General features: G+C 40.1%; 4 protein-coding genes across 5 annotated transcripts; all 4 read left to right on the forward strand.

Annotated features, from left to right (window-relative positions):
- Positions 1 to 208: 208 nt before the first annotated feature.
- Positions 209 to 5,751, forward strand: LOC103991494 (uncharacterized). 2 transcript variants are annotated; one of them, XM_009410975.3, is made up of 5 exons: positions 209 to 1,035; positions 1,652 to 1,710; positions 1,807 to 1,935; positions 4,665 to 4,800; positions 5,186 to 5,751. In XM_009410975.3, exons 1-5 carry the CDS (start codon positions 334 to 336, stop codon positions 5,495 to 5,497), a joined length of 1,338 nt encoding a protein of 445 aa, XP_009409250.2. In that variant the 5' UTR covers positions 209 to 333; the 3' UTR covers positions 5,498 to 5,751. The 2 variants fall into 2 exon arrangements, with proteins under 2 accessions (XP_009409250.2, XP_018684021.2); XM_018828476.2 differs by having other exon boundaries at positions 210 to 1,035; positions 5,150 to 5,285.
- Positions 5,752 to 8,474: 2,723 nt separating this feature from the next.
- On the forward strand, positions 8,475 to 11,802 carry LOC135617102 (uncharacterized). Its single transcript, XM_065117018.1, has 2 exons — positions 8,475 to 9,203; positions 11,426 to 11,802. Exons 1-2 carry the CDS (start codon positions 8,490 to 8,492, stop codon positions 11,579 to 11,581), a joined length of 870 nt encoding a protein of 289 aa, XP_064973090.1. The 5' UTR covers positions 8,475 to 8,489; the 3' UTR covers positions 11,582 to 11,802.
- Positions 11,803 to 13,060: 1,258 nt separating this feature from the next.
- On the forward strand, positions 13,061 to 14,858 carry LOC135616108 (GDSL esterase/lipase At5g37690-like). Its single transcript, XM_065115285.1, has 6 exons — positions 13,061 to 13,385; positions 13,485 to 13,612; positions 13,691 to 13,817; positions 13,891 to 14,003; positions 14,080 to 14,329; positions 14,456 to 14,858. The coding sequence occupies exons 1-6, from the start codon at positions 13,061 to 13,063 to the stop codon at positions 14,680 to 14,682; spliced, it is 1,170 nt and encodes a 389-aa protein (XP_064971357.1). The 3' UTR covers positions 14,683 to 14,858.
- Positions 14,859 to 21,596: 6,738 nt separating this feature from the next.
- LOC135617103 (transcription factor MYB20-like) lies at positions 21,597 to 22,956 on the forward strand. The gene is made up of 3 exons (XM_065117019.1): positions 21,597 to 21,816; positions 21,988 to 22,117; positions 22,260 to 22,956. The coding sequence occupies exons 1-3, from the start codon at positions 21,603 to 21,605 to the stop codon at positions 22,816 to 22,818; spliced, it is 903 nt and encodes a 300-aa protein (XP_064973091.1). The 5' UTR covers positions 21,597 to 21,602; the 3' UTR covers positions 22,819 to 22,956.
- The last annotated feature ends 3,399 nt before the right edge of the window (positions 22,957 to 26,355 follow it).

The raw sequence follows: 26,355 nt of genomic DNA on the forward strand, positions 1-26,355 counted from the left end.
TACTGTAATCTAAAAATAAAGAAAAGGAGAAAATCAATTACTGCAATCTAAAAATAAAGAAAAGGAGAAAATCAATTACTGTAATCTAAAAATAGAAAAAGAGAAAAAAAAAATCTAACTGTTTTCTTATATAGATTAATATTACGGTGTATACTTTGATAATATTTTCTTATAATAATTTTTATTTCTTACAGCGGGAACCTTCTCCTTCCCCACCGTGCTGCTGATCGTTGGCCACTCCTTTTACTGTGCTTTCGTCTTTCTATTTGCTCTTTGTAAGGTCACGCATTAAATTAAGATCGGTCCGCTTGCGACTAGCGCCGGAGGGCGGCGATGTCGGTGTCGTGCGGGCTGGAGTGCGTGCTGTGCCTGGGGTGCTCCCGATGGGCGTGGAAGCGGCTCACCTACGTGGGCGCCTATGACAGCGAGGCGTGGCCGCCGGCCGCCGCCGAGGATGTCGAACCCATACCCCGCGCCTGCCGCGCGGTGCTTGCCGTGTACGAGGAAGACCTCGCCAACCCGCGGTATGCCCCCGCCGGCGGCTACCGCATGGACCCTTCCGACGTCGTCAAGCGTGTCCCATACGATCAGATCCCCGATGGCTGCTGTCCCCCTTACCTCATCTATGTCGACCGCCAGCACAAGGAGGTCATCCTCGCCGTCCGTGGCCTCAACCTCATCCGCGAGAGCGACTACAAGGTCCTCCTCGACAATCGCCTGGGGCAGCAGATGTTCGATGGGGGATTCGTCCACCACGGCCTCCTTCAGGCCGCGACCTGGCTCCTCAACCACGAGGGCGACACCGTCCGCGACCTCCTGAGCAAGCTCGGCCCCGAGTACAAGCTCGTCTTCGCCGGCCACTCTCTCGGCTCCGGCATCGCCGCCCTCATGACCATCATCGTCGTCAACCACCGCAACCAGTTTGGTGGAATCCCCAGGAACCAGATCAGATGTTACGCCATTGCCCCGGCCAGATGCATGTCTCTCAACCTCGCCGTCAAGTATGCCGATGTCATCAACTCCGTCATCCTGCAGGCAAGTGCGTGTCTCCATTTGTATGTCGTTTCGTACCTTCTTCAGCTGCTTTCTTTGGATAGAAGAAAAGGGATTGTGAAATGCATTTTCTTTAAAACTCGTCGGGTTCATCAAACGGGGAAATCTGAGAATTTTGCTTACTTTGGAGATTACTTGTGAACTGATCAAAATTGATAAGTCATTCTATATCCTTTTCAACTAGTAGTTGGTGAGAGTAGGCTAACGACGTCCTTGAATGTTATTATTGTTACTGGATTAAATGATATATGCTTGCTGTTGGTACATTAGCTAGTTGGGGGAATTGCAACCAGTGATTAAATCTATGACTTTTGAATAGTTTCATACCAACAGCTTTGGCACTAAGTTATGGTCAATTTATTGTCTGATATTAAAATTTACATATGTGATTAGTTTGCAAATCTTTTTGAAAGTCTGATTCTTCTTCTCAATAGTTTCGTTCTCACAGCTGGTGGGACTAACTTCTTCCTTGCTCCCCAACAAAAGCACTGATATGAACCTTCATTTTGTCTGATATGTTCTGTTTTTAAGTATTAAGTGCCATAAGATAAATCGATCTATCTAAATGTTTCTCTTGACATAATATTATTGCTTCCAGGATGACTTTTTACCAAGAACACCCACACCCTTGGAGCATATTTTTGGATCTATCTTCTGGTGAGCGTTCTCTTGCTTACACAAGCCTTGGGGTTGTCTCAGATGAATGGCAAACATTTGTAACAATTATTAACTAGGTGTTCTTGGTTTGGACAGCTTGCCCTGCTTCTTATTTTTGGTTTGCTTGAGAGATACATTTATACCAGAGAAGAAAAAGCTTCGTGATCCAAGAAGGCTTTATGCTCCTGGACGAATGTATCATATTGTTGAGAGAAAGTTCTGCAGGTAGTTGATCTGTTTGACATTTTAAGCATTGCTTTTTTATATCTTTCCATAAAGAAGGTCTTCTTGGCAATAAGATATTTTTCTTGATATGTTGCGAATCAAATTATCGATTTTTATTTTCTTCAGGACTCATGATCATCGTGGAACTTTGTTAATTCTATTAGATAAACCTCATAGCCAACTTGATGCAAGATGTTACAGATCCTTGATATATGCATTTTAGAGAGGTGAAAAAAGAAGCTGGTTTATTTTCCTTTCTACCTAAATGATATAATGTTTTTGACCGTAAAGGTGAAAATTTTCTCCCAAAATTGGATTGGTAGATTAGTTTCAACTTAACTAGAACATAATAAAGTGATTTGAGATCTAACTTTGCATGAGGGAGAAGAAATTAGTTGATCTGGGATTTGAAGTAATTAGTCTTAGGTTGAATGAGAAATTTATTTTTGTAGTAAAATGTGTAGCAATAGATATAACGTATTCAAACTCTGTTTGATAGATACATCGAGGAAAATGGGCTGTTCAATTAGAGTTATGTTTTTTTGACAAAAAAAGTTAAGAGTTAAGGTTCATTAGGCGACAGAGGCAATGATACATCATGGTGCACCAGAAACTTTTTTTCACCCAATTGTTACGTCATTCTTGTGTTTAAGCTCATATTATTTGTCTTTGCTTTGTGCTTTTGTTGCCTATCATTATTTTTTATTTGTCCCTTTATCCTTTCGTACATATTTATGGTATATCAAGATAGCTCTTGCATCATGTTCTGATGATGCATTAAAACACATGTTGGGTGAGCATTGAAGGTAATAAACAAATTATAGTGTCATCATTATAACAATTATGATATGCAACTCTGTTTTGTTTGATGCCTAAAATAACTTTCATTATTAATACATTTTGGGAACTATAGTTGCTTGTAATCCTGCAACCTGTGTGTTTTTGACTTATATTGAGTATCAGTGGACATTAGACCAATGTTTATTGTTATCTTCTGATTACTTAGATGTATTTTCTTGTACCTACCGGTCCTGAATCGATGTTGTCCAACCTAAACATGTTTCTTTATGTTGGAGACAAATTGCAATTCTTCCATTTCAATACCTTTCTTAATCTTTCTAGATAGAAAATGAGTTAACCTTTTGGTTCATTTGGGAACTCCTAGAAAAATATATCAAGCAAGTTTTTAATGTCCCTTTATATTTAGTTATCTAACAGCCACCAGTTCTGGAAAGTTTCTATATGCATCACATTAATTATCCCTTCTGCTCATCAAAAATGCAATTATCTTATGCCTTTTAAGTTATCTAATATTAGGATTCTGGTTAGCTTTGTGATAAGAATCATTTCCTTTTTGTATCTAACAAGAAAACTTAGATTTCTTATTGCCTGAGACAGGTTTGTGTGTTTAATTTGGAATTATCATAGATTATCCACTTAACCCTTCTGGTTGGACTGACTGACTCATTCTAGTCATTCATCCATCTACAGTTCTCTGTTCTAGTTTTGGAAACATTACATATGTGGACCACTGGGAGAATTGACCTGCTTCGAGAGCTTTAGCTTTAACTTTGTCATAGGTTGATATCAGAATTCAAATTTCTCTCAGAAAGAGATCAGTTTCATTGTTTGCTTCAAAATTGGAACAGTCCTCACTGATACTTTTTCACCAAGCTGGTCACAATTTCTGCAAAGCGACTCTGGGAATGGGCGGTGGCTCAAGTTGCTAAACTGATTGAACTGCAATGACAATTACTTCGTTAACTTGTCATTGATAGTCTATTTGGTTGTGAAATTTGTACTCTTTTATATTTCATTATGCCTAGGCAAGAAAGCTGCAAAAGAAATAAATGGTTATAACTGCACTATTTCATCTTGTTTCTTTCATATATCATCACTTGTAAAGTAATTCCTTTTCATCTTTCCAAAAGTAACCCCTGTTAATTATGTATGTGGGAGGCTGCTTATTTTTTATTGTATAAGCTTCAACATCATTCAGCCAACCAGAAGGCCTGCTCTTCTATTTTTTCTTTATTTAACACAAATCATTACACATTAAGTCTCATCATTAGAGGTCAAAACAGAGTGTGGCAATCCCTGCAAGTCAAAATTGGCCCCCAGGGCCTGGTCTTCCTCACTTCCAATTCTTTGGGAACATTCTTATTTTCTTTTATATTTATTAGTCTCCAGTGGTTTGACAGTGAGTGAGTCTCCACTCACATTATGTCACTATGGTAACCCAAACAAGATTTTGGCTCTTCCTTAGCAAAATTATTCCTGTTGGTTGGACTCCTGAATATTTCCTGGTACTTTCATGTGTAGTCATATATCTTTTCTGCTAAACTTCATCTGGAGTTTGGTGTTATTAATGTGTAATTTATATTTATCTATGCCTCCCTCCTGATTTGCTTCAAGCCAACAAATTGATTGATGCAGATATATTTGGTAGATTTTAAATACAATGTCTCTTCCTTTTGGGGTGAAGTTGTATATATTGACTCTCCCTAGAACTTGCATTGGCAGAAGCCTCATATACATGGGCTGCTCTTCTAAAGATATGTTAAATCAATTATCAGTTACAACTCGTTGTGATGTGATCTGGTGTAGGATTCACACGAGGCCAAGAAAAGAATAATTGCATTATGTACTTATGTTTCATCACTTGTCCTTCGTTTTATAGAAATCTTTTGTTGATGGATAATTAGTTTGATTGATATTTGTTGTTGCAGATGCGGAAGATATCCTCCTGTGGTGAGGACTGCCATTCCTATAGAAGGAAGATTTGAACACATCGTACTATCATGTAGTGCCACATCGGACCATGGAATTATATGGATAGAGCATGAAGCACAGAAGGCTTTAGATGTAAGACCTTCATTTACTTCATCTTCGATACCAACTGGTCTTTCTATCAGCAATTTTTTGTAAATTTAAATTATCGTAAAGGCCAATTATTTTGTTGCTTTGCTGGTAAGGATTTTGATCATATAACTGGACTACCTGATTTGGTGGGCTTCATATATGTCAACAATAAAAAAGTTTTCCTTTCAACCATTATGACTCTTGGCCTTTTCAAAATTAGGAATTCATATTGAAAATTATCAATCAAGCAAAGGTTGATATGTACACAAGATTTATCAATGAGATTCATCTTAGCTCGAATTTTAGATATTAACTGACGACCACATTCTTATTAACTCTAGACTAATTTCAGAAATTCCAGGGGTCCTGAAGATGGGTTATTTTGCAGTTGTTGAAGGACACGGAGCCTAAAACACCTCCACGACAGCAAAAGATGGACAGGAAACAGAGTTTTGAGCAAGAACACAAGGCTGCTCTGGAAAAAGCAGTGAGCCTGAACATACCTCATGCTGTGGCCGTGACAGAAGAGTCCAGTGAAGCCACCATTACTGCTCCTTCTGAATGTCAGCAGGGTGCAACTTCAGGTGGTGGCTCAAAATCCAGTGGAAGAGCTAACTGGGACCAATTGGTTGAGAAGCTCTTCAGCAAGAATGAATCAGGGAACCTTATTTTGAAGAAAGACATAAACATCGATAGCTAGCAAGCTTGGTATAGCTTTCCCTCCTCTTTTTTGGTATCTATGTTCATAGTCATGTATTAGTCACTATTTTGTGGTTGCTTGTGCTGAATTTTATCACATTGCTTTGTTTCCAAGCTGAAGAGGCATTGTTGTAAGAAATCAATTTGTGAAATCTGGTTCAATTGAGCCACTTGATGTTGTAAACTCATCAAGAAGAACCTCTTCAAATTCAGTTTAGAGCTGCTATTGCATCTCTACATTTAAGAAAACATGCATTTGTTTCCCTATACTCTGATAAATGTTCATTTGTCATTTGAAAAGACATTTGACAGTGTGACCAAAGCAAACAAAAAAATAATTCATGTTCATATTTACTTGTCATTTAAAACTCAAAATAGATAATTTTCTAACTTTCTTTGTATGTAAAGAGTCATTATTTGTCATTGTTAGCATGATAGTTTACAAGAATTTATTTGTCTTGAATGAATCCCAAAAGATATATCTTTGAAAGTAGAGGAAGATATCGAGGCTTAAAGATCTTGATTTGCTTACTCCTCGGTCAACATAGAGCTGAATGTACTTCTCAATGCCCCAAGAGACTCATGCTTTTTTTTTTTTCCTAACATTAGCTAATAAGTTATCATTTGTTATAATCGTGAGCTTTTATCATCGTTTGTCATCATCAGCATGAGTTGGAAAGAGAGCTAACTGTTAGGTCATTATTTATCATCATCAATATAAACCTTAGTTAGCAAGTATTATATTCAGATTATCTAAAATAGATAATTTCTCATGAGCTTTTATGCTCGCACCGATAACAATAAATGATAATTTATCTGTATGATTTGTTGGATGGTCATGCCAATAATACCATGCCAAAATCATTCCGTGCGGTTATCACGGCCAGACAATGGTACGCAAGATAAGTCGGACCTGATGCGACTAGTCTATTTGCGAATAGAAAGAGCCAGTCCTGACCTAAAAGCATCCACCTTTCTGCAAAGTGGAGTGGTCCATGTTTCTGTTTCTAATTTAGAGATAGAGAAGCCAACTGTTCTCTTCCAACTCTTTCCTTTTTCATTTTATGATTCCCCCATCCCATTCCATTTGAGACGTCGGCTCATTTTCTCGGGGGTGCACTTCTTTCTTTTGCTAAACGTAAATGCCAACACTTCATCTACTCATACCATCTTACTAGTAACGATCAACATCCATACCATCTGAATTATCTGAACTCTTCCGAGACGCACGCAATAACAATGAGGACGTCCATTCCCAACCACCCCGTGGAAGCGGCGGCAGCCGTGGGATTCGGCCACATGGGGTGAGAACCACCGGGACGTACACCTTCCGACAGCCGGTTCAAATATCGCTCCGACTCCTCCTGTCCCCTCTACCTTTCCTCTCCGCGCACCCGCACACGACGGTGGCGCATTCGTATCGTATAAGAGGATGACAATTGTTGCGTAATGAATATTACGAACGTTGCAGACTTTGCATGCTTTTAATATGGTGGCTTCCATCGATCCCTCGACCTTTTCCAGTTCGATGGCCGGGCCAGTCTCAGGTCTCATTAATGTAACGCTCCTCCGCCGAGGAAACCTCCCCGCTAATTACGGAAACGTGCATTATACTTTCCCTACTAGTGTGAAGCTGTACCCACGAAACATTTCATCCGACACGGCTTGGTTTCCACAAGCGAATCAAGTGAGAATTATGTGAAGATTGAAGAGATAGGCAGAGATAAGCATCAGTATCCACGCGATACCGCTCGTTTTCCGCATCCGATGCGATGATGCTCTTCTTTCAATCGATCGGTAAACCAACGGTCACTAACATCTGGTGTTCTGACGAGATCGAAGCATCACTTCCGTTAAATACACGCAACGGGAAAGGGCCCCTTCCACTGAGTCGAAATTATTGGTCTTCTGTCGTAATACTTTTGAATCAGTTCGATCTGATTAGCGGTCGAGATTCATTCTTAAATACATATAACGGTCACTAATTGATGCAAATGCAAGTGGGGTCCCCACCCAACCTGAAACCAAGGCATCAAAACCGAAGGGGGGTAATGAACTCCCTCTCTCTCTCTCTCTCTCTCTCTCTCTCTCTCTCTCGATAATAACAGTTGGATTGGTTGGAATATAATAGAATATTTTTATGAAAATTTATTTGGTATCCTTACTATTCACTAATTTTATTTCATACATATTATTTTTTATTTTTTTGTGTGGTTATTTTTGTAATCTTGTTCAAAATAAGCTGAAACTCTAATTCTCTAATCCAACTTGCTGTTAATAATAGAATGAGGTGATTTTATTTTTCTTAAAAACACCAAGGAGGGGGAAGGAATTACCCGATTCCCTTACCCGGTCTCCTCGCTCGTCCTGCCTTACATATGGGCTAGGATTTGGGCTGACCGAGTGGGGTCCCTGGTGGAACCCGCGTTCCGCGACGGCACCCATCGATGTCGACAGGAACACGAGAGCAACTTGAAAAAGGACATCATCAGACGAGGTGATAATTGCAGGCGGTTTGCTTGCTGAGTGGTGGCCACGGACTTCCTTTGGTAATGGTAAAAACACACGGGTCCATAATACTTCAAAGGCGAAGCAATCAAATTGAAGTCTATATCGGTTTTGTTGCATAATTTTAAGATGTATTTCACATTATTCAAGTCAAAATCAAATTCAACCAAATCGAGACTTGGATCTATTCCCTACTAGCCGTACTTTTGGGTCAATGGCTTCCTGCCGCCTGTTCAAAACCTAACCTTGGGCGAAAAGACGAGCTTCCATTTCCACCCACCCCTTCTCCGGTACAACAACACAGACAGAGGACGACACAGAGCTGGAGACGCTGACGAGCAGCGCTGTCGCGGAGCTAAAAGGAGCCAATCATGGTCGCTGCAACAAGTCTCAAATCGTGATGAGGCGGGTGGAGAATCCGAACGGATGTGCCCGACCCGTTTAGGGTCTTTTAGGCCTATAAACAAACAAGCAAACGGAGTGGTATGCCGGTAAATTTCCGCCGCTGGCATGTCACCATCACCCAAGCCTCCCATGGTCAGGTGAATCCAAAGCCCAAAGCAAATAGGAAGGGGCAAAGGTGGAGGAGGAGGACAGGTCCACGCCAATGCCAAATCTTCTACCAAACTCCAGTAGGAGACATCACGCCGCACACGAGGGCCGCGCCCGTTCTTTTTGATCGGTTTCGGTTTCTTCTTCTTCTTCTTCTTGTTTTCTCTTGGAATGCTTCGTGGTGGCCGCCGCACAAGGCGATGAGAGGAGCAGCGAAGAAAGCGGCGGTGGAGGGGGCGTCGGAGGAGCTGGAGCGGCGCAGCCAGTACCTGAGCTCGCTCATCCAGCGCACCAAGGTCAAATCGGAAGCCGATCAGGATAAGAAGGAGGTCGTGGAGGCGGCGGCCAAGTCCGAGAAGAGGGAGCTGCACGATCACTCCCAACACCATCACCACCACCAGGAACCCCGTCAGCGGAAGCAGAAGGAGGATGTGGAGGACAAACAGGACGAGGAGAAGAAGGGCGTCAAAGATGGAGATGTCTTCGACGGCGATCCTCCCCAGGAGCAGCGGCAGCCGCCGAACGTCAAGGTCAGAGCCGCCGACATGCCCCTCGCATTGCAGAAGCGGGCTTTTAAGTGCGCCCGCGAGACGCTGGCCTCCATGCCCAAACTCGAGAGCAAGCGGCTTGCCTGCGCCCTCAAGAAGGCACGTTTCTTCCCTCTCTACTTTCTATTCAACCATCTAATGTAGTTGTTTTCGTTTGAAAGAGGGGTTTGTGCCTCTTTTTGATGTGTGTTTGCTATGGACGGTTTAATTATTCTCTGCTATTAGTGGATTTTTGTGTTTTCTGAGAAGAACCTCCCATGGCCTTGGTTTTAAGCCTTGGGAAATCGTAGTATACTTTCTATTCTGCTAGTTTGACAAATTTGCAGCAGAAAAATCATGAGAAAAAGCAGCTTATTTATTCTTCCATCTGAAACTAATCTTGTTTCTTTCTTAACATGATTCGAACATCTTCTTATCAAGTTTGACATAAACACAACGATCAACTTATTGATATTGATCAATAAGTTGTGATAGCAGAGCAACCCCACTTAAAGACACCAAGAAAACTTCAAATGGTATCTTTTTCTGCTTGAAGTTCTATCAACTTATTGATATTGATCGAATTGGAAGAGTAAAAGTGCTATTAACAGAATGCTAACCATCTGGCCTTGTCCAAACCATTTGCTATCAATGTGTTGTCGGATATACAAGTCCTTGTTACCCATTGTCTTATTCTGTGCTGCCTTCCCCTTTGTTGCATGTTCACAAATTTCATTCATATTACATTGGTTCTACCGTGTCCTGAGCTTAGATTAGCTTTTAATCGTGTCTAAAGTTATGTTTGACTGTCTTGTAAGTAGTTTGAGTATCTCTTCTTGTCAAATTAATTTTTCTGTTGTTCTCTTTGGTGTTTTTTTATTGTAATAAAAAACATCCAGATTGCTGTACTTGTGATGTAGTTAACTGTGAAGGATTCTAATAGGAAAGTGTTTTATTGGTGTTGAATCTCTGTTTAATTTAGTGGCAAATAGTTTGTCTGATGGTAGTATATTTATTATGACTAGAGGTACGTTTCTTTCTTAGAATCTCATTAAGAATTTTAATGACAGACTATGACATGAGGCAATTCTGAAGATGCTATGCATATTCTGAATGGTAGGAGAGAAGGACCTCAATTAGGCCAGTCAGGTTGGTTCAAAATGTGAACCAAGCTGGCTGGGTTGACATTATTAGTCCATAATATTAACCGATGTAGTTTTGATGATAATGTGCATTTAATGGAGTATTGCTAATGGATATGCAAAGAATTCTACATGTCTGCACAATTGGCTCCACATGCCAAATAGAAGATCAACGTATCAAAACTGCCAATTTATCTAGGACTATCATTAAATTAAGTTATAGAGTGATTGCAAGTGATCCAGCTTTGTCAAGGTAAATTTATGGGGGACAGAATTTCAGAGAAGATTTGGAAGCCTTGAGTGCTTCGGTGAACAAGATGCTTAGGAACATGATTTAGATAGTTTTTTCTTTTTTATTTTTATTTTTGTGCAATTCCATGGTGAATGTGGAATTCAAAACCAATCTTGCAAAAGATTAAAAATGGGCATCATGGCTTTGTGGTTTTGAACTTTAAATCATGGTGATGCTATGCATATTCTGAAGAAAGTATGAATGTTAATAAGGCAAGATAAATGAGATGAAAGGAAGAAGATAGACAGACCTAACATATACAGTAGTGGAAGAAACAATGTGGTATTTCTGTTTACTTCAAAGAACTAATATTTTCCAAGCTTCTTAAATCATCACATGTTCTTTCATTAGCATGCAAGTTTTAAAATAACCCAAGAACCAACAATGTTAGCTCCACTCTGAATTAGTGAACCTTTTTACAGTTTGACAACACTTAAATCATCACATGTAACTCTTGTTGAAATGCATCCTCTGAAGTAGCCCAAACATGACCTTTACATTATCTGATGTATTGTATACTGCTATAATGATTTTACTTCAAAAAAAAAAATAAAAAATTCACACTGTCTTACTCTTACCTGATTTTAAATCTTCATTTCCAAATAACTCTGATGTTCTGAATCTGGATAGGAATATCCTTTGGGATTAATTAAAAGCCTATATTTCATATACCTGGCTATCAGAGAAATAGTGATTCTCTTTTTTTTAGTAGAAGACCCTGTAGGCTACACCACAAGGGCAATTCTATTCATCTTGAAGACTTAAGGACCAACTAGATGGAAGACGGGCAGGTAGTGGGTTGCCCGATGAGGGACAATTTTTTGAGGAATTCATAGGCCATATAACATGGTGTTTGCTGCTTTTGCTGTGAAGATTGTACATGACATGTTTTTCTTTTCTATCAGCAGGAATTTGATTCAACATATGGTCCAGCTTGGCATTGCATTGTCGGAACAAGTTTTGGTTCGTATGTCACACATTCTTTGGGAGGTTTCTTATACTTCTCCATCGATAAGGTCTACATCCTTCTCTTCAGGACAGCTGTTGAACCAATAGATCGTTGATTGCAATTAGCTGGTAGTTCTAAGTATAGATAGAATGAAATTCTGTAGCAGCGAATGCGTGAAAAACGATCCTGTAAATTTGTAATGCACGTGAAGACATGTATTGCCTATTTTCTTTTTCTTGGTCTACCGAAAACACTGCTGTTGTGTCTTTTTCTTAATGTATTAAACTTGCTAAAGGCATCGTTCATCAAGTGCTTTGCCAATAACCATTCAATTCATGAACAGGTCTACTATTTGAAAACTCAAGAATGGTTTAGCTTTGGTAATTAAAGCAGCCCTGGCTGCTTTGCCATCTTGTCTTCTTCAGCCATTTTATGTTATTTAAACAAGAGTCATGTGATCTTAATCTCATTGTTGCACTCCTTTAGTTTAACATATTTACTTTGTCTATTTTCTTTTCTCCTATCAGAACACTGATTGTATCACAAAAGTATGTGAAAAGGCACTCTTTAGGTAGTTTTATGGCTCATAAATGCTAACAGAGAGCCCTCATGACCTCACAATGTGGTTTGCTATGGTTTAACCTTAATCAAGATCAGAATGTATGGTTTAACCTTAATTAGGTCACATCTTTTGTGTCCTAATTTCAGAATAAGATTTCCTAATGGGGACTTGTCCTAGAAGTTGATGACTCCATCCCATCTAGAAGAACTTGTGTCCTAAGCAAATATGTTCTGTTAGTAGGGCTGAACTGAGCCTCGAATTGGTCCTCATTCAGGCCACTAGTGATCATAATGCTGCCATCAAAGTGTAATAGTTAGTAGAGGATTTTAGCTGATCATTTATATATAGTTTTTTTAATAAATATTGATAGATACTGTATTATAAAATGCAAAGATAAACTTTGAATGATCACACTGAAAAAAGATAGAAGGCAATCACCCATAGTATGCAGCTTTGAAGTGGCTTCAGGGAATGCAGGTATATTCACCCATAGTATGTAGAAGATTTGCCACATAGATTTAGAGTATGGTTAAGACACAGAAATTCTTTCCTAACTCTTGTTCATAGCTAAACATAGATTTGTATTGGTAGCCTAATTTGACATTTGATCCAGCCCAAACTTATAACAAAGAGAATCTGGGAAACTTTTGTGCAGGAGCACCAGATTAATTTAACCTTTTCATTATATTGTTTACAGAAAACTTTGCCTGCTGACCAATTTTCTCCGAGTAACCTGAAAAGGAAGTGTCACTACAATGTCCCAAAAGCTGAAGTGTATACTTGAATCATCACTTCATTGGGTAATGGCAATCCAGTAAATTAGAACTGTGTGTTTTATTGTGCAAGCTTTCCGACATTAACTGTCACCACATTTCCAAGTAAGACAACCAACTGTTCGCTAAAATCCTCAACCACCTCACCCAATTCCCCCTCTTTTTCTTTTACGAATGATACATGTTACAATCTCTCCACCAAGTCCAGGAAAGAACTAAGGAAGAAAAGCCAAACTTCGAGACATGAGCATGGCTTCACATGGCACCATCCACTCACAATAAATTGCCATCTCCACATCCAGCTTCCGCAGCATCACGTTCCAGGGTCGGGAAGAACATGGCAGCTCTTCTGGCTACTGTGACCATTTCCCTCCTCTTCGCTACCACTTCCATCCCCACCATCACCGCCGGTGCAGGCGAAGCCGTCATATTTGCCTTCGGGGACTCGCTGTCGGACGTCGGCAACAACAATTACCTCCCGTTTTCCCTGGCGAAATCGGACTACCCGTGGTATGGAATCGACTACTATAATGGCCGTCCCACTGGGAGATTCACCAACGGGAGAACCATAGGAGACATCATATGTGAGTCGACAGCATTGATGGCCACTTCTCCTAACGAAGCTCGTATATATGCATGCTTCTTGCTTTACGCTAACCGGGTTCTATGTCATGGGTGTGCAGCTGCTAAGCTTGGGGTTCCATCTCCTCCGCCATACCTGTCGTTGTCTATGAATGATGATGCTATCCTCCGAGGTGTCAATTATGCTTCTGGTGGCGCAGGAATCCTCAACGAGACCGGAATATATTTTGTAGGCCATCTTCTTCACTTGTCTCAACATCAACTGCTGCATGTATCTATCCTTAATACAAATGTCCTTAATTTGCAGATCCAGAAACTCTCCTTTGACGATCAGATAAGTTGTTTTGAGACGACAAAGGTTGCAATCACACGTAAAATTGGAAAACTGGCCACTAAGAAACTGTGCAACGATGCACTTTATTTCATCGGCCTCGGTATGACTAAATTCGACTTCCTTCTTCCAGTTTCATGAACTCAAAGCAAACCATTCATCTTAAATCCTTTCAGGAAGCAATGACTACATAAACAACTACTTGCAATCCGTCTTAGCGGATGGACACATATATACCCTCCCACAATTCGAGGATCTCCTGATAGATACCTTAGAAGCCCAGTTAACGGTACGTGATCCAACCCGAAGACTGGCTTCTTACTAGTTGAATAGATGATCCAAAACTACATGTTTGGTCTTTAAAGAGGTTGTATAAGCTTGGGGCAAGGAACGTGGTCTTCCACGGACTGGCGCCGATGGGCTGCATTCCATCGCAGAGGGCGACGGCGGCCGACGGGCAGTGCTTGGAGTTTGTCAATGACTACGTGCTGCAGTTCAACTCGCGCGTAAAGAAGCTACTCGTTGGGCTCAACTCCAAGCTGCCTGGTGCCCAAATGGCTTTTGCAGACTGCTACGACATCGTTTTGGATCTCATCAACCACCCAGAACAATATGGTAAAAGAAGACAATAGTAATTGCATCTGATGATTCATGGACGTGAAGTATATTTGCAATGCTTCGGTGAAGTCAGTCGCATGATGAAGATGTAGAGATGACTTGTAGTTGTTCGCACTGGTGCAGGATTCAAGGTTTCCCACACGTCTTGCTGCAATGTGGACACCACTGTCGGTGGCCTCTGCTTGCCGAACTCGAGACTCTGCAGCGATCGCAAGGAGTACGTGTTTTGGGATGCGTATCACCCAACCGACGCAGCAAATGAAGTGATCGCCAATGAACTATTCGCTGATCCAGACGTTGGTCGAGTTCATCCTGCGTTTGGAATCGCTCCTTCCCCCTCCCCTCTTTGATTAGCCATTATGTTGCGAGGTCACCTCAATTCACAGGGCTTTGTGCACTTCAAGTCCTGGTTATAATTTGCAGCGTAATCAAGTCATAGAAGGGAATTACTTTTGTGCTACAAAAGGCTTAAAATATGTTAAAAACACTATAGTTTTAATAGTAAATTATATGTTTCGCTGTGGAACTTTTGGTGATTGTTACAAGTTGATATCTTGATTATGGTTTATAGAAGTTCTTTTTCTCAGTAAGCTCTCTTGGGTCTACATATCCATAGAATCTAATAAAATTGAAATGTGGAATCCTTAGAATTTCTTTTCTAGAAATCATTATTGTAAAATGTAATTGAAAATTGCAAGAAATCAACAATAATAAGATGATTATTGGTCATTACTAAAAGTAAGTCTTTTGGCCCAATTGATCCAAAGAAGAACTAAACCATGAAGACTTTAATAGGAGAAATAGAGAGATCTGACACACACAGCGAAAATGTGGCATGATGTTCTTAGAGAAAACGAAATCTGCTCAACATTTTTTTGACATGGACTATAGACATAACTCACGTAAATTAGTTGTATTACATTGTTGTACGTAAAAATATGATTTCTGTACTTTGTTGTATGTAAAAATGTAAAAAATAAAATAATATCTTTCAATTTCTGTACTCACGGATCTGTTCTTTTTTTGATTTATTGTCTTGTGGATAGATTTTGCATATATTTATTGTCACTTCCACTGGTTGACGTTACCTACACTCTCGGGACCCAAATCTAGAGTGAGAATCCTCCCACATTGTCAACGACATGTGACCACATATTGTCACTACTGAGCACCACTGTTCTACCTCTTTCACCACCACTTCCACCTCTATCTGTGCCCATCTACCTCCACCATCATCATTATCATCACTAACATCACCACAACTGACCACATATGATCGCTTCCAGAGTTCGCTTTTAAATCCAACCTTCATCGTCTAAGTTTCAAGTCAAACGGATGAAGATTTTAATTTGGAAGAATATATATATTCATCCAAATCAAAATTTATCGACCTAAAGAAAAGGACGAACTCAGTGTGCGGATTAGTTTGAAGAACAAAAACCAGATCAAAATGGGACACCGTCGAAAACAATTGTTGCCAATCTGGTGAGATAGGAAATTCCCATTGAAACAATTTCCAGCAGAAATGCTGTTACTTTCGGTACATCCAAAAACAATTCCAAGTCCCAATGGATAAGTGCCTCTATTCCGCGGATGCTGATGAGTATATTTAGTAGTAGCAACAGTGCTAACCAAAATAAATAGCCATAGGTAATTCGATTGAGGTAATTCTAATGGATCAAACATACGAGAAAGGATAGTTTTCCTGTTTCATTGTCTGCCCTGAAAGAACGAAAGAAAGAAAGAAAGAAATCAGCCATGTGAGAGGATTCCAAGTTCTCATTCACCCTAATGGAGTTAGGTTCCTAAGCAATAAACACATCAGAGATCCAATTTCATAAACTGCAACCACTTGTCCAAGTCGATCAACAAAATCTCCACTTCATCTATCATCTGCAAGAAAGACTTTGGTATCTGCATGTTTGAGAAGATGCCCTGTACTTCAAATATCTGGAAATGCATGAAAAGGGTGTTCTTACACTCCCTCTCTTTGCATTCTCATGGAACTTGGTAGAGGATGACGTCAGTCCGTTCTTTATCTCTGTCAGGTGGGAACAATGTTCATACCAAGGTTCGCCGAACCGTACCATACTAGCGTTTCGACGCTGGCTCGATACAGTACGGTACGGCGTACCGAGCGGTATACCGAGGTGTACCGCTCGGTACACTTGATTTCACCGATTTATCCCTCCGAAAATACCTGAAAATTAAAAAAAAAGTTAGGATAGAGTTTTTAAGTTACAAATAAATATAGTAATAGTATAAGTTTAGCAAAATCAATGTAAATTAGATAAAAATAGCATCACATATCTTTTTCGGGCTTTGAGGTAGTCTTGTTCGAGGTTCGTATTTCAGCTCGTTATAGATTGAAATATCTATAGAAAAATCAGTTGAATTGTTAGACTATTTTGTTACAATATAAACTCTAAAATTCAAATGAATTAAATAATCATATATCTAGATATACCTGATTGTTAATTCTACCACCAAAACGAACGACGAGCCTCCACGGGTGGTGGATCGGGGTCCTCGATCCGATACATATCAATATGATACGTTTGTTGGACCCAATCATGAAATTGATCCCATGACATAGTGTATTGATACACCGTATGCCATTGATGCATCAATGTGGTACTGATCGTAGATTGATCGTCATAAATCATATTTGTCCGAGGCAGCTCTTGAGGCATATATTGGTGTTGTTCTGTATCATGCTGTTGCTCAGAGAAGGATGACCAACTATCACCATACTGTTGTTGCCCATATGATTCTTCATAATACGATGGCTGTGAATACGATGAGTCTCTTTCTGTGTCTATATCATGTATGCTCTGTCGCATTTGTTCATATTCATCCACTGCCTTCCCCTTCCCCTTCTCCTTTCCCTTTCGCGCATAAACTTGACCAGTACCTTGTCGAGTTCCATGATTTGAATCTTGAGTGGCATGTGTAAAATATTGCTCCTCAATCCATTCACCACTCTCAAGTTGTGCAGACGAGACCAACGACTGCCCGGTATCACCGCCATCATCTGTTGAGGCACTACTGTCCGTGTTGCTGTCATGTCTCTGGACCGAACGAGAAAGAGAATGTGATTGTGAAGGTGTCTCGTCGCCCGACTCGATTCTTTCCAACGATGCAATTGATGCTATTGCCTTCCCCTTTGCCTTTGCACGTTGGGCGGACGAGTGTGACCGTTGGGTATCGGTAGTTCCTCGAGCAGTTTGACTCATACCATGTTGTAATCGAGGGGGATTTTCTACCTGTTGGGGTTGTGCTTCTTCTTCTTCTATTGCCTCGGTGATAAAACGTGAAGGACGCTGAGGATCTCCCGCCTCATCAAGTAGAGGATCCTCTTGGTTCTCTGCTGCTTCAACCCAATCTAACATTGGCTCTGAATCTTCGTTGTAGAATTGGAGGTCAATGGGATCAATATCTGGTTCCTCTGGCTCCTTATCCAACTCAGCACATCGTAATTTTAGCCGCATATTATAATGGACATATACTAGTTTCTCTAACCGTCTGTAGGAGAGTCTGTTGCGGACTTTCGTATGAATCAATGCAAACGTTGACCAATTACGTTCGCAACCACTAGATGTTGTTGTCTGTGAAAGTACACGAACGACAACCTTCCTTAAATGTGGTGCATCGCCTCCAAATTGTAACCACCACTCGACTGCAAAAAGATATAAATAAGATTTTATTAGCATAACAAATAATTAACATTAAATATAATTGATAATCAATATGCATAACTTTTCCTCACCAGGATCCATAGTGTAACGGCATGATATAGCTACAACGTCAGAGAATGAACCAACTGTTTCTCGAAATAATCGACCCTCCATAAGAGCATCGGCTGCCTCGGTAGTGTTTGGCAAGAGTCGATATATAACATTTCGTAGTGTCGTTAGGAAATTATTTTGCGTTCCGAGAGCATATCGATATTGAATTGCCGGGTTTAGATAATACGCTGCAAAACATAATTTTGTTAGTATGATAATTTATTATCTAAATAATAATAAATTAAGTATTTTTGAATATGAATTTACCTACATTATGGATATCTTGATCCATATGAACTTCGGTCCGACGATCAATGATTCGTACGTATTGGTCGACCTTAAAATCATCTTTGAATGCTTTCCTGACCTCCTCTCTTGCTGAAATCAGCATATATTTAAGATACGACATTTGTGGACGCTTGTCCATATCGACCTTACGGAGGACAATATAAAGTGGTTCCACACCTTTTATGATTTCTGCTATAGTCTCCCAAAATCTAGATGAAAAAATGGCCTTTTCTATCTTCTTTCCATCACTCAATTTCAAATATCTGGATTCAGACCACTCTTGTGAGCTAGCCATTTCCTTCAAGCCATGTCTTTTTTGCTGTAATGATTTTAATGCAATAAAATTTGTAGCAAACCGAGTAATTCCAGGTCGAAGTATCTCACCATTTACATACTTTTACATTAATGCGTGGACCCAATGATGATTATATATAAACTTTGTAATTGATTGTGCTCGAGCTACACATTTCTTGACCGCATCCAACTCACCAATATCCTTTAGCATTAGATCTATGCAATGAGCTGTACATGGAGTCCAAAACAAAGTTTTTCTTTTTTCCATCAATTGCAAATCGGCTTTTTTGAAATTCGCTCCATTGTCGGTTATTATTTGGACAACATACTGTGGTCCAATCTCCTCTACCATAGTGTCCATCAAGCTCTCAATGTAGTTTGTATCTTGGATCTTTTCAGAAACATTAACGGACTTATGAAACACCACTCTTCTATTGCAATAAACAAGAAAGTTGATGATACTTATTCTTGTTGGTCCTGTCCAACTGTCACACATCAATGTCACCCCATATTCATCCCATTGCCTCTTGAAGGATTTGATCCAATCCTTTAGTTCTGCCACCTCCTCATCTAAGTACACGCCGTGAATCTCCTTCGGTGTTGGAGGTTGGATCCCCATGCTAGACTTTTGAATAGAGGAGATCATGCTCTAATAATATGGACCTTGGGCTGTGTTGGCTGGAATCCTATGAAAGTTGAACCATTTTGAGATTGCCTTCCCAATATCCCGTTTTTTTTCTTTTGTATATGCATCGTCAATCCGTGTCTGTTTCGCTGTTTGTGGGGGATAGGCTTGCGGATCAATATCAACAATATCTGGTGCGGACCTCCTGCCAAGACCTCTCATAAAACCACGGAGTCCACCATACCTCATGCTACTAGTTCGGCCTAACTGAGAAGGAGCAGTTGGTTGCCTCATGCTGGTTGACCTCTGGATTCCACTACCACTGCCATGCTCTAATTGTGAGTCAGGTCGTCGATGCCTCATTGCTTCATCGACCGTATGCTGATGCTCCAATGATGCACGAATCCCAGTTGTGAGATCCGGGTCGACTTCATCGCCGCAACCCTCATACTGATCATAAACGGGTTCCTGTGTAGCCCTATGATATTCTTCCTCAACTCTTGCCTTCTTTTTTAATGCATCTTCTTTTGCTTGTTTCATCTTGCTTTGAAATAATTTACGGATCTCCGTTGGAACCTTCTTGCATTTTGCAACGTCAGGATACCCACCAGCCAAATGCATTTTTACTCGAGTTATTCCTCCACCTTTACCAATGTAGTCACAATAAATACATTGCCAATGATGACGGTTTCCATCTAGCTTTCGGGCATGAACTCATGCATCATCGTGTGACTGTTCCTTTGGTGCCATGATCCTATCAAATTTAAATCAAATAAACTATAAAGTATAAACATATTAAATTGACCAAATATCGATCATAAATCACTAATCACAATATTAAGTAATTTTATTAAAACATAACTAATCATATTTTATTATCATAAATATGTTACGTGCATAAAAGAAGTATTAAAATCATTAGATACACTAATTATGTGATTAATATAGTTAATTTTTCACTAATTATTTCTTTTTCAACATTATAAACATGGCAAATACTCTAATAGATATTAAAGATATTGGATTCACATAAAATCGAACAAATTTTGATTAAATCATCGTAAAAATAACTAATTATAGTATTAAATAACTTTAATAAAACATAATTAAACTTATTTTACCATCATATATATGTTAAACACATAAAAGAAACATTAAATATGTAATTTTAATCCAATATGATTCAAAATTCAAATTATGATAAACTTATCATTTATCTACACTAATTATATGATTAATATAGTTAATTTTTTTACTAATTACTTCTCTTTCACCACTATAAACATGACAAATACCCTAATAGGTATTAAAGACATTAAATTGATATAAAATCAAACAAATTTTGATTAAATCATCATTAAAATAACTAATCGCAGCATTAAATAACTTAATTACTCTTTAATTAAAGAAAACGAATACATACCTCTTGATTAGAAAGTTCTTCCTCTTAATCTTCCCAAATTTACCTCGATTGAATTCACAAATCGTTGTTTTATAGAGTTTATGAGAGAAAAGAAATGTTTGAGAGAGAGTTTAAGAGAGTATAATGAAATAGGGGAGAGAAGATTAGTTTAAATAGAAGGAGAAATGGCTCCAACGGTCAATTTGACCGTTGGAGCACTGTAGCACTGCTACAGTGTGGTAACGGTCGATTTCGACCGTTACCGAGTGGTACCGGTCGATTTCGACCGTTACCGAGTGGTATCGGGCGGTAACGGTCGAAATATATATACTTTTTTTGGTGTACCGTCCGGTAGAGGGCGGTCCGCGTACCGGTCGCCTCTCGGACCGGTATGTACCGCCCGTACCGGGTGGTACACATCGGTATGGTGAACCTTGGTTCATACAATTTCCATTCATCCTAAATCCATCCATCCCAAGTATGATCAAATTAAAATAAAGAACAGAGAGACCAAAAGAGACCAGAAGGACTTTGAAAACAATAGCAAGATGGACTTGGAGTGGAATGGTTATGTTAGGTGAAGTTATCAGGTAAAAATAGCATGTATTCTTCCTGATTTCTTGAAGAAAATTTTGACCATCTCTTGAGGAGAAATCGTAATGTAGCGGCAGCCTTTTGAGTCGCATCCTTGGGCCCTTGCAGACCAAGCAAGCAATGGCAGATGGGAGGGCGCTATCCGAAAACCAAGTTCCCACGTGAGAACAAGCAATCGTCCATCCGCAGTTAACACGTGTCCCTTCGACTTGGACTGCGAAGCACGGTGCAAGGTTGAGCGAGGGCGCTATAAAGGAAGGTGAAGCTGGTGGCTTCGCCATGCCATCACCATTGCTGTGTGCCTCGCACTCGAGCGGTTGTGTTGAAGCAGAACAGAGGAAGGGGGTGAGAGGTTGTGGCATGGGGAGGCAGCCATGCTGTGATAAGGTGGGGCTGAAGAAGGGGCCCTGGACAGCAGAGGAGGACAGGAAGTTGATCAACTTCATCCTCACCAATGGTCAATGCTGCTGGAGAGCTGTGCCCAAGCTTGCAGGTCTCTCTCGCCTTCAATCATGAATGTGAACTTGAACATCGCACACCTCTATTGGTTGCTTGGTGACTCATAATTTCTTTCGTAGATTTTTGAGTGGAAAGTTTGCTAGATCATCAACAAGAGCACTTGTTGTTGTCTTAATTTGCTGATTGTAGTGTGTTGCTGATGCAGGTTTGCTGAGATGTGGTAAGAGTTGCAGGCTAAGATGGACAAACTATCTGAGACCTGATCTGAAGAGGGGATTGCTGTCAGACGATGAGGAGAAGATGGTTATTGAGCTCCACTCTCGGCTTGGCAACAGGTCTCCTGATGCTCTCCCTCTCTTTCTCGCTTTCATGTTCTTCTATCTTGAACTTTGTTTGTGTTACATGGTTTTCTTGTTAGAGTTGCTGGACTCCACTTGACCCTACCAAACCTTCGTCTGTTTGCTTCCTCTCTGGCAGGTGGTCTAAGATTGCATCTCATCTCCCTGGTAGAACTGATAATGAGATAAAGAATCACTGGAACACTCACATCAAGAAGAAGCTCAGAAGGATGGGCATTGACCCCATGACTCACAAGCCCATTCCATCGGCAGATGAGCTTCCTCACCAGCAACAGCAACATGTGGGTACTTTGGTTGATGAGAACAAGAGCAGTGACGAGCTGGGTTTGCAACATTCTTCCACGACGGCTGAGATGGAAGCGGAAGAGGACAGCATCATGACAAGCCGGTTTACTCCTACTGAGACTGAGGCATTCCTCTGTAAATCCCCTGGATTTTGTACCGATGAAGTGCCGATGATGGAGCCTCATGAGATGATAGTCCCCTATGCGGTTGCTGCGTCCTCTGCTTCTTGTGCTGCTCTTCCTTCATCATCATGCTCTTCTGTCGACTCTTCATTTGAGCCCGAGAACCTCCAACTTCCATTCGTGGAGTGGCCAGAATCGATATGGCTCTGGGGTGCGGATGACTTCGGTGGATGGGATTCCATCTATATGATGAATTGGATGGAAAGCTAGGCCTCGATCCTTTTAACCAGCGTCAAAGAGCTGTCTTGGATCAGGAGTCATGGAAATTTGAGCTCTTCTAATTTGATACTGAATCATTGTTCTTATAGATAGATACAATAAAAGGGAGTAACTCCCCTGTTGTTGTTAGATTTCTCTCTCTCCGTACTTTTTCGCGTTGTTCAGATTGGCAGAGAGAGAGAGAGAGAGAGAGAGAGAGAGAGGGAAAAGATGTTCGATTGTTTGGAACTGAGATCAGATTGATGGAGAAAAGAAATTTGAACTACTGGAAATTAGCTCAAAATGAAGCTTTAGTCTTCTTTGCAGTAAACCGACTAAAATTTGTCCATATATTCTTTTAATGTCTGAAACAAATGTATTTGGCTTATCAACTTTTGATCCTGCGAACGAGAACTGCAAGATTCTTTTATCTGCTTGTATCTCAACAAGCTCCAACGACGGTTCTCGTCTATGATCAAAGTTGATGGGAATCATAAATACCATTCTGCTATGAAGGGAAATTTAATTCCATAGTGCCTGACCAAATCATGGACTTAATTTAGATGGTGGCATCGGTTTCTTCGTTAGCGATGTCTGATACCATTGCCGCCAGAAGACGTTGACTTAATCAATTAGTAGACTTAGCATTGATGAGGGAAAGACGGTGTCAACTAGTGGAAAGATTCCACCATCTGAGGACATCTCACACCTAAGGAATTCATCATCCAGTTAAGACTAAATCTGATTCAAAACTTTGGTGCCTCGTGACATAGTCAAACTTGTGTACCTCTGCTGGGTCTTACGCACAGTGTTCAAGCAAGATCAAGAATCGGACAAGATCATTCCCAGCCAACAATTGCAGATGTTGTTGGGGAACTCGGCGTGTTCATTTTCTGTAATGTTGGCCACTGCAATATTGCGCAATGCATAAGTAAGGCATACGATGCAGTCTTTTGACAAAAGTTGCAGCCATCTGTGCTCCATTTCCTGCAGCCTTTACTTTTGGATACGCGTCGAAGACCCCTTCCAAACTGGACTTTGAAGACGCGGTTTTGAAGGTGGTGCTGCTGCAATGCACACACATTCTCCTCTTTTCCTCCTATCCTTTTGCTTGTGGGCGTTCCATGAATCTGCTTTGACTGTGACTCTGATGACGGGCATTTGCCAAGTTAGTACGTGGATATCCAACCACGGAAACCATGTCAGTGCCATACAGGATGATCATTATTAATAAATAGTACCCCAAAGTACAACAAGTAATCATAGTTGAGGAAGTCTGACGAATGAGATATTGTAGGATGACAGAACATATAAGCAATAGTTTTTATACTACGGATTGCAAGGTTCAGTGAGAAGCATCACATTTTGACATTTTCCTGATAGAATATTTTTAATCGATTGACTGTCACAATTCCATTACAGCTTTCTGCAGCAATATCATCACTAAATCAGTCCATTCAAAGCATTATATAAGTCATGATAAAATGTCAAAGCTTTGATTTGTGGACTGGTAGCTCATTGGCAGATATGAAGTCAAATCACTTTGAATTTTGTGGTAAGGCCACCAAAAATATAATAAGGTTCATTAACTACTAGGCATAATTACATTATTTTTGCTAAATTTTCTCTTGAAATTATTTCTATAGTCCCTTAAACTAACGCTGGATGACAATCTATAGGAGTTTCCATGGTAAGTGTTGGAGACGCAATTTGGAGCAAATTACATGAAATAGTTGGCATGGGTTCTATCACAAGTCTCATAAACAAAAAAACAAATATAAGGAAAATTAAGACCAAGAAATTCTGCATTTTTTAGTAGTAAGAATCTTCAACTGATTTGAGACTTTTGTTTTCTTCTGGTACAAAACATAAATAACAAAGATGATGTTTGAGCATAGGGGCACTATCAAAATCTTCACCAACCAAGATAGTTGACATCTTCAAAAAAATTTGGACTTATTATCAGTAAGAATGATTTGAAGTCAAAATTCCCATTATCATTTTGCAACTAAAGAATTTCTGCCTGATGGGAATATATAAATTATATTATGTGGCATCAGTAATTTGTTGTTTAATATAACAAATCATTTGCATATAACTAAAAGATCTGAGTTCTAAATCAGTTCTAAAGCCACGAAATGCCCACTTTTCTTTGAAAGTATTCACACGAATCATGTGACCAGTAAATATATTGCATCACCATGTCATGTTACAAACAATAATGCAAGGTAGAAAAACTGCAAGGAGATATCTCTTTCGAGTGAAAAGTCGCCCATAAGATTAGGAACAAAATTAAAGGTTCCTTCTTTTTTCTGTTTTATGATGATATGAATGGTTGGAAACACTGGAGGCGAATAAGACATCCACTGTGGTCTCTACTGTAAAATCCAATTTCTTGGTGTGCAATCGCTTTTCTTGAAATGTATGGCAAAAGATGGCTGCTGACTTAACAGATCGTCGATAAGTCTTCCAATTTTCTTACCGTCGACTCTTAAGTCGATTGGTGCTTCTGAAGTATGTATTAAGAAGCCATGCGAAAGAAGATAAAAGAGAAAGCGCCATTCTTTTGAACAGTCTGCATCGCAAGGCTTGTATGGCTGCAGATGAGGAAAGTGAAAAAGATGCTTTGAAATATTCTCTGAGAGAGAGAGAGAGAGAGAGAGAGGCCCAAACCATCGTTTTCGAAATGCGAGCTGCCCCGTGGAACCTTCGTGTTACTAGTATCTACAGTTATCAAGCATTAAAAACGATGGAGATGGTGCGAATCCGAGGTATTAAGAAATGAGATTTTATTCGTTATTTTAAGTCAGCATTAGATACTTGTAATGACGTAAAATTTAAGTGAATTTTGATGTGAGAAAGGACAGAAAAAACATTGTTAATTACTTGGTCATAGGCGGCCGACAACAGGAATCTATCACTAGACTTGTTGCTGTGAATCCATGTAGATACCACCATGCAGAGGATTCCCAAGGCAAAGATGAAGGTTATATGCTCCTGCTAAGGTGTTCGATGAAATGCCAAACAGGAAGGAATTCGTGGGATCTCATTTCATGATACACGTCCCTAACTTGAATGTTGATCGGCAGTTAGGCATGAAGAGTCGTATATTGCAAGGTGGAGCTTCTCGTGGTTGAGATATTGATGGGCCAAGAAAGTTTAAGTCGCTTAAGCACTCTCATCATGGTTCTGGAGGCGACATTAATGATCGTAAAGAGGTCAGTAGCAACGATGGTGAACGCCTTGGTGTTCAGAGGAAAAGAAAGGCAGCAGTCGCTGTGGAAGAAGAAGACAACTGCGTCGGAGTCTGACAACCTTCGAGTGCGGAATTGCCCGATTGCCCAAGTTCCAACATCACATCGACCCAATTGCTGGAGCAAGGTAAACCTCTCATATATGACTGGATGAGTTTCCAGGACGGTGAAGTCACTGGGAAAATGGCGAAGGAGTTGTTATGAAAGTTGTGGCCTGCAGGATCTGTTTCTTGTCAGTCTGACTTGAACCAGGATGATAGCCATTGTTCTACCTTGATGTTACATTATCCGTGCC

Source organism: Musa acuminata, chromosome BXJ2-7 (assembly GCF_036884655.1).
Source record: "Musa acuminata AAA Group cultivar baxijiao chromosome BXJ2-7, Cavendish_Baxijiao_AAA, whole genome shotgun sequence".
NCBI classification, from domain to species: domain Eukaryota; kingdom Viridiplantae; phylum Streptophyta; class Magnoliopsida; order Zingiberales; family Musaceae; genus Musa; species Musa acuminata.

Bases quoted from the DNA above. Each gene is read 5' to 3' on its own strand.
- LOC103991494 (XM_009410975.3), top strand. From the start codon at position 334: ATGTCGGTGTCGTGCGGGCTGGAGTGCGTGCTGTGCCTGGGGTGCTCC. The intron at 1,036-1,651 runs GCAAGTGCGTGT...TATTGCTTCCAG, and splicing joins TCAACTCCGTCATCCTGCAG to GATGACTTTTTACCAAGAAC. The intron at 4,801-5,185 runs GTAAGACCTTCA...GTTATTTTGCAG, and splicing joins AAGCACAGAAGGCTTTAGAT to TTGTTGAAGGACACGGAGCC.
- LOC135616108 (XM_065115285.1), top strand. From the start codon at position 13,061: ATGGCACCATCCACTCACAATAAATTGCCATCTCCACATCCAGCTTCC. The intron at 13,386-13,484 runs GTGAGTCGACAG...ATGGGTGTGCAG, and splicing joins AACCATAGGAGACATCATAT to CTGCTAAGCTTGGGGTTCCA. The intron at 13,818-13,890 runs GTATGACTAAAT...AAATCCTTTCAG, and splicing joins ACTTTATTTCATCGGCCTCG to GAAGCAATGACTACATAAAC.
- LOC135617103 (XM_065117019.1), top strand. From the start codon at position 21,603: ATGCCATCACCATTGCTGTGTGCCTCGCACTCGAGCGGTTGTGTTGAA. The intron at 21,817-21,987 runs GTCTCTCTCGCC...TTGCTGATGCAG, and splicing joins AGCTGTGCCCAAGCTTGCAG to GTTTGCTGAGATGTGGTAAG. The intron at 22,118-22,259 runs GTCTCCTGATGC...CCTCTCTGGCAG, and splicing joins CACTCTCGGCTTGGCAACAG to GTGGTCTAAGATTGCATCTC.
- LOC135617102 (XM_065117018.1), top strand. From the start codon at position 8,490: ATGCCGGTAAATTTCCGCCGCTGGCATGTCACCATCACCCAAGCCTCC. The intron at 9,204-11,425 runs GCACGTTTCTTC...TTCTATCAGCAG, and splicing joins TTGCCTGCGCCCTCAAGAAG to GAATTTGATTCAACATATGG.